This window comes from Athene cunicularia, assembly GCF_003259725.1.
Source record: "Athene cunicularia isolate RWA chromosome 4 unlocalized genomic scaffold, athCun1 chr4_part2, whole genome shotgun sequence".
Lineage (NCBI taxonomy): Eukaryota > Metazoa > Chordata > Aves > Strigiformes > Strigidae > Athene > Athene cunicularia.
In genome coordinates, this window is record NW_020799099.1 from 32,500,598 (window position 1) to 32,516,476 (window position 15,879).

General features: G+C 38.5%; 1 protein-coding gene across 12 annotated transcripts in view; it reads left to right on the forward strand.

The window, feature by feature from the left end:
* MAPK10 (mitogen-activated protein kinase 10) overlaps nt 1-14,722 on the forward strand; it is a 181,066-nt gene extending 166,344 nt beyond the window's left edge. For 11 of the 12 annotated variants that reach the window (XM_026848083.1, XM_026848084.1, XM_026848087.1 and 8 more), the window contains 2 exons: nt 196-273; nt 7,341-14,722. In XM_026848083.1, the coding sequence (XP_026703884.1) occupies nt 196-273; nt 7,341-7,483 (221 nt within the window). In that variant the 3' untranslated portion in view covers nt 7,484-14,722. Of the gene's footprint in view, nt 1-195; nt 274-7,335 lie in introns of all 12 variants that reach the window. The other variant, XM_026848085.1, reaches the window with a different exon arrangement.
* The last annotated feature ends 1,157 nt before the right edge of the window (nt 14,723-15,879 follow it).

Below are 15,879 nucleotides of genomic sequence, written 5' to 3' on the forward strand. Positions count from 1 at the left end.
CTCAATTTAGCTCCAAGAAGAGGAGAGGAGGGGAATGAAAGAGAGAGGTCTTAGGCAAGTAGAGCTGTCAGACGTGTGAAGACAAGACAGGGCAGACCTCAGGAGCTGATATGACACTGTGTTTCATGATAGTTGTTTTGTTCCTGATCCCAGGCACTGGTTCCTGTTTGTAACTGTTACAATTCTGCTTTCCAGAACTCATCTACAAAGAAGTAATGAATTCTGAAGAAAAGACAAAAAATGGCGTAGTAAAAGGACAGCCTTCTCCTTCAGGTACTCAGCCCCATTGAATAACTTTGATATGTTTTCACTACTGACAAAAAGAGAATGGAGAAAGCTGAAGCACTTGGGCTACACTTGCAGTTATCATACATAGATCAATTTAAAAGTTTTTATGAAATCCAGTGCTTCTAGTGGGTTGACCTTGATTAATTGTGCTCCAGCATCATATTACTAGTTAAAATTTGGTCTGTCTGGTATTTGCTATGGAAAGATCTGTGATTAGAAATTATATTCCTGTGGGTGGGTAGGCTTATCTCACACTTATTATTATTATTATTATACTGCTTATGGATGCATAACTGAACTAATACTAGTTGATATAGCAAAGTTGGTATAAGCAAAATTGGTGATGTTAAGCACGCATCCATCTATTGGAAACACAACACTGCACCCCTGGTGTAAGCATCTGGTACCTACTATGGTACTTTGTCCTTTCAGAAGTCGGATAACATTACAACAGCTTGCTGACAAGCTTGGGTGACACTTCAGAAAGAAGGGAAAGTTGTCTTAAAGTCCTGTCACAAAAACCCCACAATTGAATTTTATCTGAGGAAAATTCACATCAGTGGCCTTTTCACAGAAATGCAAACTGTGGCTGCCCGTACACAGAAATATCTATTTGTGAAGGTACGCTTTCACTGGCAGGCTTGAAGTGCCCAGATTTTGAGCACAGTGTTCCAGTAGTATTTATAGGTAAAACTACCTTCTGCAGAGCCTTTCCTCAGAGTAAAGTCATTTAATTCAGTGTTCTCTACATATTTTCAGAGACATATTTTTTTGCATTCTCATTTTTCACTTGCTGCTGAGCTAACCTAATGTTAGAACAAGAATGCATCATTAGTAACTGAGAGGACAAGGGGGAACATGGCAACAGTGAAGGAAGTTAATAGTGCTGGATGGTAATATTAGAGTGCTAGCACTAATTTTTACTAACTGAATTTTGACATTGATGGAGTAAGATGTTGAAAACAATCCACCGCATTTTTGCTGAGTAACAATGTATAGGACTTGCACACTAAATTTACTATACTACTGTACTACAACGGAGAAGATATTTGGGGGCCTGACAAGTACCTGATAAATCCTCATTCTTAAATCTCTCTCCCCTACAGAATGGTGGTTGCAGTCTGATTTATGATCAAGAAACACACTGTAGTTGCTGCTTTCAGGAATTAACTATCCAGGGATTTCTTTATGTATTCCGTGTTCTGTTTCTCCAATGTGGAAGTTTTTATTGTTTATATAAAACATTTTCAAATGTACAAAATTGCCATTTCTTACCTGCCTTTCTTTTGCTGTTCTCCTTTGACTGTTTTTGGATTGTTAGGCACCAACAAGTATAGCAACTATTTAAAAATTGCTCTGAGATGAGGCTGGTTAGATAGATTTCCTGCTTTTCACCACTTGTGCACCTGACTTAATTTTTTTCAACTGAATGGAATACTGAAAGAATGAGGTAATATGAGTCACCAGTTCTGAGCATGAGGGAAACGAGGGAGACTACATGCACATTGCTTGTTGGTTGGTGCTCTTGGCAAGAATTCAGAAGGTCAGAATATGGCATTCTATCAATAATCATAGCAAGCAAGCTGGAGATGAGTTTTTGTGATTACTTGATCAGAGCTTTTGGGGTGACAGCTGAAGTTGGCAGCACCAAAGATAACAGTTGCCCACTGATAGAGCAGACTACTTAAAGTGCTTGTGTATCAGAGCATTAGTCACTTAGTGCTTCCTCTTGTCCTGTAAATAATTAGCTCATACAACATACAAATTTGAAATGTGGGGCTTGGGGGGAACCTCAAGTGCCCCCCACACTCATGTCTAACAAACAAAATCAACTGTGTCTAAAAATATTCCCAAGAGATGCTTCTGCTGCCTGCTCAAAAAAAATTCTGTATGCTACCTTGTTTATTTCCAAAAAGCTTTTAGTATTGTCTTGCCTCAATCTTTTTTTTTGCTGGAGTTTAATTCTGTTATTTCTTGTTCTGCCTTCAGAGAACATGGAGAACAGTTTCCTTCATCCTTCTTTCTGTCAGCTTTTAGCTCAGATAAATTCCATTATCGCGTCTCTAATAAGTCTTCCTTTAAACTTTACTACCCACATCTTTCAATCTTACTGCTTTTCTCTATGCTTTCTCTAGTTGACTTGTACCTTTCATAGATCACAGTGTCCGAACCTATCTGTTTAAAACACTAGTAGTGCTGAATTGTGTGGAAAGGTTTGCATGTAGGTGTGCATATGTGTTACATAAATATGTAAGCAACATATGCAAACAGCATATGCATGACCACATACACACATAAACACTGAATTTGATCTTAGATGGCAGTTTTTGCTTTTCTGTTCTTTATATGCCACAGAATTGCTAAATAGCTCTGTTTTATTTATACATTCAGATGCTGCACTCCTTACCAACATGCTCACTATTCATAGGTCCCATCCATATAATTTCTTGGCTGGGAGAATAAAAGTGATTAAAAAAATGTTTTCTCAGTGGAACTCAGCCACAACAATACATGTGAGAAACAGCCACTACATTTATTCAACCTCCGGGATTGTTGACTAATTCACATCCTTATACCATGGAGATACTTACCTTTCATATGTCTATATCCTCTCCAAAATACACACATTTATATATGGCTATCACACATATATATGTGCATCTTCTGTTGAGGTCTCCTTCTGAGTTCCACGGAAGATGTATTATTCCTTTTAAATTGCTTGCTTTACCAAGAAGTGCAGTAGAACTTTTCACAAGCAGTCTCAGGGCTCTTCTGCTTGGTCATTTCTGAAGCAGAGAAGCAAAGGATATAAATTGTTTTATGCAAAGATATGGTAGGAATTTACCAATACTGTTTTCTATTTGGCTAATGCATTTAAAAGAGTGTTTCTGACTGGTATTATCAAACAGCAGATATTTCTATTAAATAAAAAATTTAATACAAGGCTGTAGATTATTTAGATAAGTTCTCTCCAAAGTAAATAACCTTGCAGCTATTTGCAGATTTTCTCTGCTCTGACACTGCATACCTTCTAACCTCCTCTCATACTACTCAGCTGTAGTTTCATATCTAACATTCTCAACTGTCTTCTAATTTCTGGATACTGAATATAATATTATTATATATTATATATTTTATATTATGTATTATTAGATATTCCATATTCATAATACATCATACATATATATATAAATTAATATAATAGTGCTGATCTTAGTGCAGCTTATTCTTAGCAGTTCCCTTTCTTGCTGAAAATTGCTCTTTTACTTTTCCCTTCCTGACTTTTAGTTGCTGTCTGATTTGGTCAGTTTTGTTCCTATCACCCAAGAACTACTGGATACCTTTAGTAGCCCACTTTGTCATGTGCAGAGCCTAAATTAAGCAGCTAATAGACTTGCCAAGCATTGCAATGTTGGATATCAAGAGTTACTAATTACATGACTTTTATAAGAAGCTGTGCAAATCCCCAAGACAAGACACAAGGATTTTTTGGAAACAGCTGAAGCTGCAGTTCTTTAAGTTTTTTCCCCCACCATCTGCACCACTTTGCAGCTGAAGTCTTAAAAGCACCTCCATAGGTGCTAATTAAATAGGGCTTCACAGGAGCCCTCTGAGGAAGGAATCCCTGCTTTACAGTAAGCAGGGTAGCTGAAGTGTGGCTTAAAAGAGTAGCTGTCAAGTCAGTGGCAGAGACAGGAACAGACCCCGGGAACTGTTTCTCACCTGCTTTAACCTTTGGCTCTTTTCCTCAACCCTGCAGCCAGCGAGAAGCTTCCTGCCAAACAGCAAATTCATTAATGGGGCTCTTTTTCTCTTCTGAATGCACCTCTGTCATTTCTGCACGTTCACCTGGTACCCATCCCTTTAGGAACAAGTCGTAGCACCAGGCAGGTGCCGAGTGTAGCAAATGAAGCATTACTGATTGACTAGGACAGCTTTTGATTGAGTTTCTGAGTGTTGCTGCCTAATTTCTGCCTTCTGCTGCTGAATTCTGTCATTTAGGTTTGGTGTGGGTTTTTGGTTTTGTGGGTATTTTGTGAGTCTGGGCGCTTTCTGGCTGCAACAGTAACTATCAGGTCTGTGTGCCGTGTCAAACTGAATTGTGCTAGAATCTAGGAACAACCATACAAATGCACTGATACCAGAAGATTATGGGCTGCACTGATACTTGCTGAAATGAATGTAGCAGGGTTTATTGAATTCAGTGGTGATGAATCAGACAGAGCATAACAAAATCTTCACCTATACAATTTCTGCAGCTATTTTTTCAGCTATTATGCGCAGCTAAGCTGATCGCACATTCATCAAAGAAAGCTGCATAGCAACAGTTTGATCAAAAATCGATTGAACCTACTGGGATTATTTTCATTTGATTCCTGAGACACTATCTATGACTTAAAGGCAGGCTTCTGCCAGCACTGTAAACATTTATAAAGGTAATATATTGTTTAGTCGTTGATATAATTAAACGCAGTCATATTTTTACTATATTTAAATGCATTTGTTATGACTTAGTATTTTCATAAAATGCCACATGGTTTAATAACATGTAAACATGAAGTAACAGTATTGTACTGGATGATTACCGATCAATATGAATGAGGTATGTGTAAATAACTCAGAAAAACAAATCTTCTCTCAGAAAAGATGGATGATTGCTGTCTGAAGTCACCAGTGAGATGTCGTTGAGATTGCTCTTTTGCAGCATTTACAAAATTACCTATTTTATTTTCCAAACATATCACAATGGTAAACTAATTTAAGGGTTTTTCTGAAGCCAGATTATCTTTGTACTACTACAACAGCAGAAAGCAGTTCCCGTCAGAAGCTCTGAATGTGAACGTATCTGTCTCTGTGCATATTTAATAGCAATGTGTATAAAGGGAAGAAAAAGTTGAGGGAAATAGAAGAGTGGTTGGAGGTATGATATGGTGGCTTGTTTTCTCAAACTAATGTTTTTATTGCAAACTGGAAAGTGACAAAAATCCCCTTTTTTGCCCATATCATCATGTATTTTGCCTAAACTGCATAGATGGCTATTAATTTCTATATTAAGAATATATGAGTTTTGTAATTTTACTAGGTGTGTTTTATTAGGTGTGTTCTCTGGCTTTCCAAGGCAATAGATGTAAATTTCTGTGCATTTTGAGGAAATGAAAATCTGTATCAGTCAGCTGAGAAAACTTCTTGGACATAAGAATGAAATAGCATCTATCTGCAGAACAAAGATGTGTGTCATGGTGACTAGCAACTATTTCCAGCTGTGCAATATCATGTAAAATCACGTAATTTATTGTCATTAATTTTTAATGAAAATTAATGTATCCCTCTCAAACTGCAGACAGTGTTAATTCTGGTGGAAACAAAATGTTGCCTGAAAGTTCAGTGGAAAAAATGCCTATCAAATTGTTGTTTCCTACTCTGAGAACTTACATATGAGCTGAGGTTAATGAGCAAACTGATGGTTGAGCAGTCACAGATGCACAATTAAGTACATTCTTCACGTGGCTCTGTATTTATCACAGTTATTGGCATGTATAGGACTGATAGTTTCTGATAATATTCAGGGATGTGATAAATCATCGAATCACAGAATGGTTTGTGTTGGAAGGGACCTTAAAGATCATCCAGTTCCACACCCTCTGCCATGGGCAGGGACACCTTCCACTAGCCCAGGTTGCCCAAATCCCCGTCCAACCTGGCCCTGAACCCTTCCAGGGAGGGGGCAGCCACAGCTTCTCTGGGCAAACTGTGCCAGTGTCTCATATTAATAAATCTACCCTCTTTCAGTTTAAAATCGTTACGCCTTGTCCTATCCCTACACCCCCTGATCAAGAATCCCTCTCATCTTTCCTGTAGCCCCTTTAAGCGCTGGGAGGCCGCTATAAGGTCTCCTCGGAGCCTTCTCTTCTCCAACTGAACCCCCTCAACTCCCTCAGCCTGTCCTCACAGGGGGTGCTCCAGCCCCCCGAGCATCTTTGTGGTCTCCTCTGGCTTTGCTCAAGCAGGTCCGTGTCCTTCTGATGTTGGTGGCCCCAGAGCTGGACACAGCAATGCAGGGGGGGTCTCACGAGAGCGAAGCGGAGGGGGAGAATCCCCTCCCTTGACCTGCTGGTCACCCTGCTCTGGATGCAGCCCAGCACATGGTTGGCTTTCTGTGCTGCGAGCGCACATTGCTGGCTCACAGTCAGTTTTCCATCCACCAACACCCCCAAGTCCTTCTCCACCGGGCTGTTCTCAATCCACTCATCACCCAGCCTGTATTTGTGCTTGGGATTGCCCCGACCCACGTGAAGGACCTTGCACCTGGCCTTGTTGAACTCCATGACTTTTGCACAGTCCCACCTCTCCAGCCTATCCAGGTCCCTCTGGATGTCACATCCCTCCAGCGTGTCAACCACGCCACACAGCTTGGTGTTGTCAGCAAACTTGATGAGAGTTCAGTGATAATCTCATGAAAGTACATTCTTTGTTTCACAAAGTCAAAGTGATTTTTTGGACAATATCTGGTACTATTTGTCATTTTATAGAAGACAGGTAAACTTGGATGCACAAAAATACTGCCAAAACTGAAATCCTGGGCTTAGTCACCTAGTCGTTAACTAAGAGGAAGAAATCAGCCATATCTGCATTGCCACTATGTGATTTGATGCCACCCATTCTACTAAACTATTTACAAAAAAACTGGGATTTTATGAGAGAGTATGGAGGATTGGGTTGGGTTTTCTAATCATCTTGTTGGTGCCTGTGTGATCCTAGCAGATATCGGATTGTTTGGTGTTTTGTAACTCCAAGAAGGCTAGGAAGAAGTGGAGTAATAGACACAGCATGAGCTATACCTCCTAAATTAGGCTGTGAGGGAGGGAATTTCCTTCTAACATATTTGATATTATCCAATTTCTAAAGTTTGACGGCTAATGTTTGCAATTGTTTAAAGTGGTCTGTGTACTTACATTCCTGTTGCCACAGGGTAAGTATCGTTTCCTTTTTAAACTGTGAGGAGTTCTGGGGTTTCAGGTTTAATCACATTGGTGTTCATTTTCGTAGCACAGGTGCAGCAGTGAACAGCAGTGAAAGCCTCCCTCCATCCTCATCTGTCAATGACATCTCATCCATGTCCACGGATCAAACTCTGGCGTCTGACACAGACAGCAGCCTGGAAGCTTCTGCGGGACCCCTCGGTTGTTGCAGGTGACTAGCCGCCTGCCTGCGAAACCCAGCGTTCTTCAGAGGATGATGTAATTTAAGAGGAAAAATTAACAGGAGTTAAGAGATGAAGAGAAATAAAGTACAAAGATTTAAACAAAACAAACAAAAAAAATCGTTTCAGCCTGCTTCTCCTACAGAGTTATGTAGTGCAGCTAAGCTCAAGTGTATATTTAACTTATAGTTGCTCTGCTTTGGTCTTCTTCCAATGATGCTTACTCTGGGGGAAAAAAAAAGGAACTGAAAAATCCTTTTGTTTACCCCCTCCCCATAAGATGTAAAATTAATGGCTGCAAAACCAGCAACCTGCAACTGTCCTTTTCACACTGGCATGACAAGGTGTGCAGTAGCCACTCTCAAACATTGGAGTGTGCATCTGCCTTCACTCTCTCTGTTTTGGCATCTTCTGCCCAGTGAGGCAGATAGGGATATAATCGCATTTTTGTTCATATACGAATAGCACATACACACACGTGCCAGTACAATTCTGGCAGAGTATGCAGCTGTGTACCTACTGGAACATGCACATCTGCATTCATACTTAGTGTGCACTCAACTTAATGGCCCATTTCAGGTGAACTGCATCACTAATGTGATATTACCAGTATATATTCTGTTTGTTTGCTCATTGATGAGGCTGCATATCTTGTATGAGGATTTGTGGAAGTGTAAATAACCACATTGAATTGTGGCTCCCTCAGATACTTGAAGATGTAGCACCAAAATTTCTGCTGAGAGTTGTATATATATTTTGAAATAATAACCAGTTTGTATTGAAAGAAGAAGCTACAGAGCTTCATAGAAAAATGTTTGTTTGTGAATGTTAAGACTTATTGTTCTGATTTTTAGAGCAGATACGCCAAGCTAAGACCAGGTTAGAAGGAAGCACATGTATCTTTGCAAGCTACAGGGAACAAGAAAGAAGGGGTTTTATGCATGTCTAAGCCCAGAAAGATTTATGTCAGTAAGCAATTTTTCCTGACAAGGTCAAGTGAGTTACCATCTTAGTTCATAGACAGGCTCGCTATTCTGAATTACATGTATGCTTGTATTAATATGTTAGGGGGTATGATAGGGTTGGGGAATGGGCAGATTATGATCAAAAGGACATGCAACAACTTGTTTTTATTTTATGTCTAGGTTTTTACTAAGTTACATAGAGAAAGGATATTTGCAGCCCTGCTCCCTCTCAGTCTGTGTTTGTGGCTTAGAGGTTGTTTTCCCTTTAAATTGTTTCCTTGCAGGGATCTCTGCTACCAAGAGAACAGGCCTTCTCTAGGTGCTTTGGTTGTTCATTTGCTTGTGACATATCATCTGACTCCCCAGGAAGTTTTAATCAGCTGTGTTAACATGGAAAAGAACCACAGAATGCATTGGTCTAGTATTCCTATATCCAAAGTAACAGCAGAAGATATAAATCAGCTAGTGCGCTGGGCTGAAAGCGTTGCAATCAGGGGTCTTGGGCAGGTTTGACAAGTTCCAAAGAACCAAGAGTGACTGAATATCAATTTGATTTTATGTAGGATTCCCAGTGGTAAGTAACAGCAAGTGTTTTTACCAGAGAATGGCAAAACTCCACACAGAATTTCAGAACAACTGAATATTTTTCCATCCAAAACAGCAACTAGCATTTTCCACTGCAGCGTCATCATTACCTGAGTTGGAAATTAACTACAGTCTGAGTTATCTCTCCTCTTACCAAAGCGTGCCATGTAAACTGAAATGAGCTAAATCATTCTCTAATGCTTTTTCCAAATGTCAGAGATAAACTGTTTAGAATATATTACTGGATATTTTAAATTCCCTAATTCTTATTATTCAAAATTCTACCCAAATAGGACTGTTCTGTTGGGTGGCTTGCAAGCCTGCCATTCTGTGGTAGGAAAAAAATCGAGTAACAAGTCAGATTTTGGTCAAAAGGAGGAAAGTAAAGAAAAAAAAGTTCTCTCCAGAGTGGGGAGGAGGGGAGGTAAAATTAAGTGGATATAAAATAATTTCAGACTTGGTAGGTCTGAACTGTCTCAAAATTGCTGTAGGAAATGTTTCTTTTCCCCAGGTATATTTTTGGTAGATATTTATGGAAAGTTTTTTGATAATTAAATTAGGTTGATAATGTTCTAAAAAGTCAGAGCAGTGATTGTAAAAGCAATAATTTACTACTGCTAAAAATATTTAGCAATATTCTCTCTTAAGCCATGAAATATAAAGTAATTGTGATGTAACTCTCTCTTCAAAGCCGATGATCATGAAAGTATTGAAAGGTAAACACCAGTGCTCTGTAGGTATGAAGGCAATAACACCAAGGGTGACTTCTTAGCAATAATAAAATGTATCACCTCCAGATTTAACTAATCATAGATATATATTAATAATATTCAGGTAATTAGTATCTGCTTTACATTCCTTTGTGTGCAGCACCTGGGTGTGTTATTTAAACAAAACAAAACGAAAGTGTCTCAGAGAGGCAAAGCTGTATGTAAGAGAAACTGCAAAAATACCATAAATATAGATCATAGAAACTTGGAATAATCACAGCTCATGACAGTGATATTAGGGAGATGCAGCATAGGCAGTAGCAGAGAAGCCATTTATAGTAGATGGATGCTTACAAATCTCCCATGTTTCATGTATTGAAGTCAAAAAACATGCTTAGTTCCATGGTATAATTCAGTCTTGTTTGGGTTCATAAGTGCTGTGTAGCGAACCAGTCACCACAGAAGATGTCATAGTAATCAGTGCTAGATGAACCCACAACACAGAAGTTATATAGCTTTATTCCCAGAAGCCCTGATTCCGCTAAGCACCAGTGCTTGTACAAACATTTAATGGAGACTATAGGGATGCATTCATAATATTAACTAGCATGTGCTTTTGTCCTTTGCTCAGCAGCGATTGACATCAGCATGTGCTTAAGTGCCTTGCTGAAATGGGGCCTAAAAGAATTACTGCATCTCTTTTTGTCCTCAAATTAGTTAGTCTCCTTTATGAGAGGCTCTGTCTGGGGGAGGAGACTGGGGGCTGTCCACATTGGACACTAGAAAAAAAGCCATCAATGAAGAAAAGCAATAGTTCTTTACAATTCTGGTCCTTGTATGTCCAAACTGAAGTAGTGACCATCGAACAGGAATAGTATTCTTTGTCTTTGTGTCAGGAAGCTGGTGCTGTCAGCTGATACCTTATAAGAATGCATGTACTCTTGAATAAAAGATTCAAGTGAGGATGTTCTGTAGCTGTGTTAAGATAAACAAAATTTTTTCTGATTCCAGAAGTTTTGATACCCTTCTCTTAAAGTCTATTCCCCTTTTTTTCCAGTATTCTGTTCAGTTTGGTAATGATAGATGCTTTTCTTATTTTTCTTGCCAGTGACCTTTCAAATCTACCTCTGTTTAATGTGCTTCTAAATAGTACTTGAGTAACAATTTTCACCTCATTCTCTGACGTTTGCAGTTATAAGCATAATTGCCACCAGTACAGAGATGTAGGAAATTGGGAAGTCAGAGATCTATGACAGATGTTCCAAGGTATTTAGGCACTAAAGATGCAATTAGAAGGGCCGTGCCAGAAGTAACATATCCTCCATCAGCATGAATGGCAGCTGAACACCTTGGTATTTTTGAAAATATGCTTAAAAGCCTATTGGTATCTTATGTGCCTGAATACCTGCAGAAATTCTGTTCCAAGTGGCTTACTTAAGTCATGTAGATAGCCATCAGCAGGTGAGGAAAATGGCAGAAGCATCTTAACTGTCAGTTGCTGCTCAGAGCACTAGGTGCAAAAAATAGCATTGAGAAGGTAGAGAGGAAAGCTGCTGCAAAAGATTTCTGCTTTATTTTCAGATGGAGTACTTCTGAATAGTATGAGAAACTAAAATAGAAAAAAAAAAAAAAGTCAGAATTGCTCTTAAAAGACCCTCCGTTTTTCTTCTCAGTGGTGAGTTTAAAAATGAGGATGAAGTATTGATTTACTTCAAGTTGATCCAAGGTTATGCACGCTTTGAATCAAAAATTTTCCATAATTTTTGAAATCAATCTTTGGATACTGACTTGATAGCTGGAATAATATCCTGCGAGTTTTGATGGTATTTCATTAAAATGTAATAATCTTTGGAGAGTTCAGATATTTGAGTTGGTCACACACTGATTTATGCGAATCAGACTGTGGTTGATAATCCACCCATACTATCTGGAATTCCATGGCGCAGATACATTCAGGAATCTTAGCAAGCTTGCATTATACATAGTGGAGTTTAAATTGGAGTGCAAGTATGATAACATAAAAAAAAAAAAAAAAAAAAAAAGCTACCAAAACCCTGATCAGTTACTTCCCTAATGCACTGATGATTTTCCTCTGGAAATCACCAGTTTCTGCATGATATTGGCCTCCAGAGATTACACAAGACAGATGATCATGTCACTGTTTCACTCTTCTAAACTTATAACCAAGAATAAATTCATATATATGGTTTTCTCTTCATATAACTTGCTTTAGCTTCAAGCTTTGGGCTAACGATATTGAAGAAATTACACTTGTTGCAGTGCCTTTAGGAAGTTTTCTGAAGTAGTGCTACTTAACTGATTTGGATTGTATTCTAATGTTTGTCAGTGAGCACCAGTGATTTCTTTTCCACCAACATATTTTCTCATGAAAAATACGCTAACAGTCAATTTTAGAACTGCCCGAGAGAGTCAGTTTCAGCATTTCTCCCAAATACTAAAAAAAAACCCAAACCAAGGAAAATGCATTTTAGGTATCCTGAAATCATTGTAAAACGTAATTGGAATATTTTAATTTAAGATCACTTTTAATAGCCAATGTTAGCTTATTTATATCACAAACTTTGAAGTATTTCAAAGTACCAAAAATATTTTCGTTTTGGTTTTATCTATATTTCTTTCTTCATGCTTACTGAGATTTTTAAATTGTGTGTGAATTCAAATGTGCAAAAACAAAACAAAAAAAATGGCATTTTGCAACAAACTCTGTGTGCTTCCAGGGAGAGGAATATGAAAGAAAACCTGCAGGGAAGAATTAGTCTTTTCTTTTAATAGTCTGGCAAAAAAGTGTGAGTTAGAGATTCGCTTTAAATTTAGGCTTTTGTTTTTCTTTGCTTTCATATGTGTGTGTAGGAAAGAGAGGGAGTGCATATAGATGTGATTTTTAGAACTTATGTTCTATTCATAATTGATCCACGTTCTCAGTGTGGATAAAGAATGCAATCGTAACATAATCACACATCTTCAAGAATCTGACAGCTGTGCTTATTTGAACTTCCACCACTTTACAAAGGACATGGTTAACTAATTGCAAGCTCAAGCTGATCTTTTTCACACACACACAGAGAAAATTATTGTGCAGTAGGTTTGAATATTCCACAAATATGTAATGTCTTAATTAGTAAGATGCTTGGGGGAGGCAGGGGAATGATGAATGTGTCATCTTCACCGATGAGCTGGAAACAGACCTGTCCAGTGGAATTTAGTGGAATCTGCTTAGTGTATTAGGAACTTGCCAGTGTGGCCTGTTTGTTTGGTTTTTTTTTGGTTTTGTTTTTTTTTTTAATTAACTATTGATTGCAGGAGGTGAACTGTTTAATTTAATTTCTGTTCAGGCTCATTGACCCATGGCAAGTTTGAGTTTTGAAGAGGGTCTGAGTCGACAAAAGAATGTTGAAAAACTTTAACTGAGGCTAATGGTGCCTTTTTACCTGAGAGCAAAAAGCTGAAAAGCACATATTGAAGGAAGACACAGTCAATTTCGGAAATAAATGTATGCCTACCATGTTTATCATTTCAGGCAGGTAAGCCTGTCTCTTTTGCTAATTTTCACTGAACAGGGCCATTCTTGTCTTCTGGAAAGCAAGATATTTATAATGTAAATAGTTTTATTGATTTTTTTTCCCTTCCTCTGTAACTAACCTGTAATAATCCAACACACTATTTCTGTTAAATCTTTTACAATAAGGCCGTTGTATGCCTAAATATGGTTGACCTCTGACCTTTTGCTATGTCAGTCACATGCTGAAAAGGAGGGTGCTGGAGGTTTCAGTGTACATATAGAATCATGTATATTTAGTAAATTGAGTAAGTGGGACTTATGGCCAGTATACATTAAGCCACAACAGTAACAAAGCTCCAGATCTTAACTAGCAAAAACAACTGTTCACCTTGCCATGTCCATCCTGTAATAAGATCTAAGTTGCACCTGCCTGTAGTTCTGCATGATCAGACTTCAAAGTATAACTAACAAGATCTGTAATGTATCAGTGTTGATAAACGTAGATGTAAAAAAAAAAAAAAAAGAAAAAAGAAAAAACTTGACCAACAAAAGAAAATCAACAACAGCAACAGTTCAATATCAAGACTGGAAGATGAGACATGTCCGATTTTGTTGCGCAGTTATAGCTGAAGAGAACCACCATGGTATCAGTCAGCATAAACGGACTGCAGTAATGACATTTGTTACGGAACCAACCTTATTCCCATATTGTTTTGTTCCTACCCTGTTTTCCTTTGACCAGCTGTTGTTCCCTGTGTGTAGTACAGGGGAGAACAGGGCCTCAGCCATCAGTGTTTTATGAGTCAATGTCGCATCAATGATTTTTTATTTCTGTTCGTTTAGCAATTACTGAATTAAGATGGGAATCTTGTGTTCTCCCATGTGTCAAAAGGAATCCTGTCAGAGCTTCCTCATGAGGATACTCTTCTCACTGCTGTCTTGACTCCTGTCAGCTGAATGACTTTGCAGTGTTCCCAGTAAACAGCACGACACAGCGAACCATACTGACCGAGGGCTTCATTACACGTGTGCTGTGTATCTGTCCTTTCACGGGGCCTCAAAGTCATGCAGGGACAGGACTCAACTGAAATATGGTATGTACTCTATGCATGACGCCTATATTACACCTTTATGACCTTATAGTGGTAAAAATGCTGATCTTTACAGACGTGGATTTGGACCATCTCTTTTTTTTGAGGAAAGTTGTAGTGAACCTCGGTCCTTATCCCACAAACCACTCGCTCCTATCCAGAGCAGCTAAGTGGACGTTCAAGCGGTGCGAGGACCTTCTGGGGGGCCGTGCACAGGGGTGAATTTCATGCTGTTTGAATGTGATCTTGCCAAAAAGCCTGTATGACTAGCAGGGGAGACTGTGACTGTTCTATAAGGAGTGTTTGTGTTGTTCACTTTAAAACAAGCTTTGCTAATTAAAATAGTGTGTTCTGGAGTCCTATTTGAATGGCATGAAGGGTATCAATGAAGAAGATACAAAGTATGCTCGTACAACTCTCCTGGCTTCTTGTTTTTTTTCTTTCAGCCCTCGCTAGAGAACACAGATAAAGCTGTAAACATGTGGAAATTGCCAGGATTACAAAATCCAGTTAATGCTGCTTCTGATGTCCATCATAGGCTTAATCCTAAATGCCACCATTCATTTAAGAAGCATTTACAGCGCTACAGAAATGTATAGGGATCTTAATGCGTATGAGACTCAGACTTTTTTTCTTTAAGTAGCTAAAGAGTTTATTCCTCTGGTTGACTGCCTAAAAATATTGGGGGGAAAAAGAACCATATGACTGGACAGAATGAAGAAAACTGCCAATTAAAAGCTAGTCCTCTTCCATCTCTTCCTTCCCCTGTTAAAAATGTAAATCAAAATCAAGCCACCACCACAACCAAAACCAAACCACCATACCAAATGCAGTTACTATTTGGGGACTGATTTTTCACAAAGTTGAACACACTCCAAGTGAAAAAAAAAAAATAAAACAAAAACAACAAAAAAACCAGAAAGGAGAGAGGTGCTGCCTTTTGGAAAACTGCTCTTTCTCAATTCTTGCACCAGCTATCTGTGCCCATTATATTTCCAAGCAACACACAAATGTTACATGTTTGGATTTTTTATGGGTAGAGATGAAAAGAAAAATCACAAACAGCCTTCTGTCAAAACAATTTGAAGGGGGGAGCTATAGAAAAGAATGAAATAAAACACCTAGTAAGCATTGTAAAGAAAGAAATTCTTACAGTTGTTGGGACTTAAATGCCATTTCAAACATCCTGTGCAGAGCTGGTACTCTTTCTCAGACTTGCTAAAAGAGGACCATTTTCAAGGTCTATCCCTCTCTCAGTTTGTAGATGTAGAGACTGGCTAAACGACAGCATATAATACAAACCTCTGATTCACAGTAGCTAGAGAGTTTAAACTTTGTGATTCTTACGAAAAATGGGAAGGATAGGGACTAGCTTTTTAGCTTTACTGAGTACTTTTTGAGACAACTGAAGATTCATCTTTTTTTTGAGAGGTTTGCCCTTTTCAGGAGTCAGAATTTTTATGACCATATTTCTGTGATTTACACATCATTAAAGCCAGATCTGAAGTTGCAACTGTGA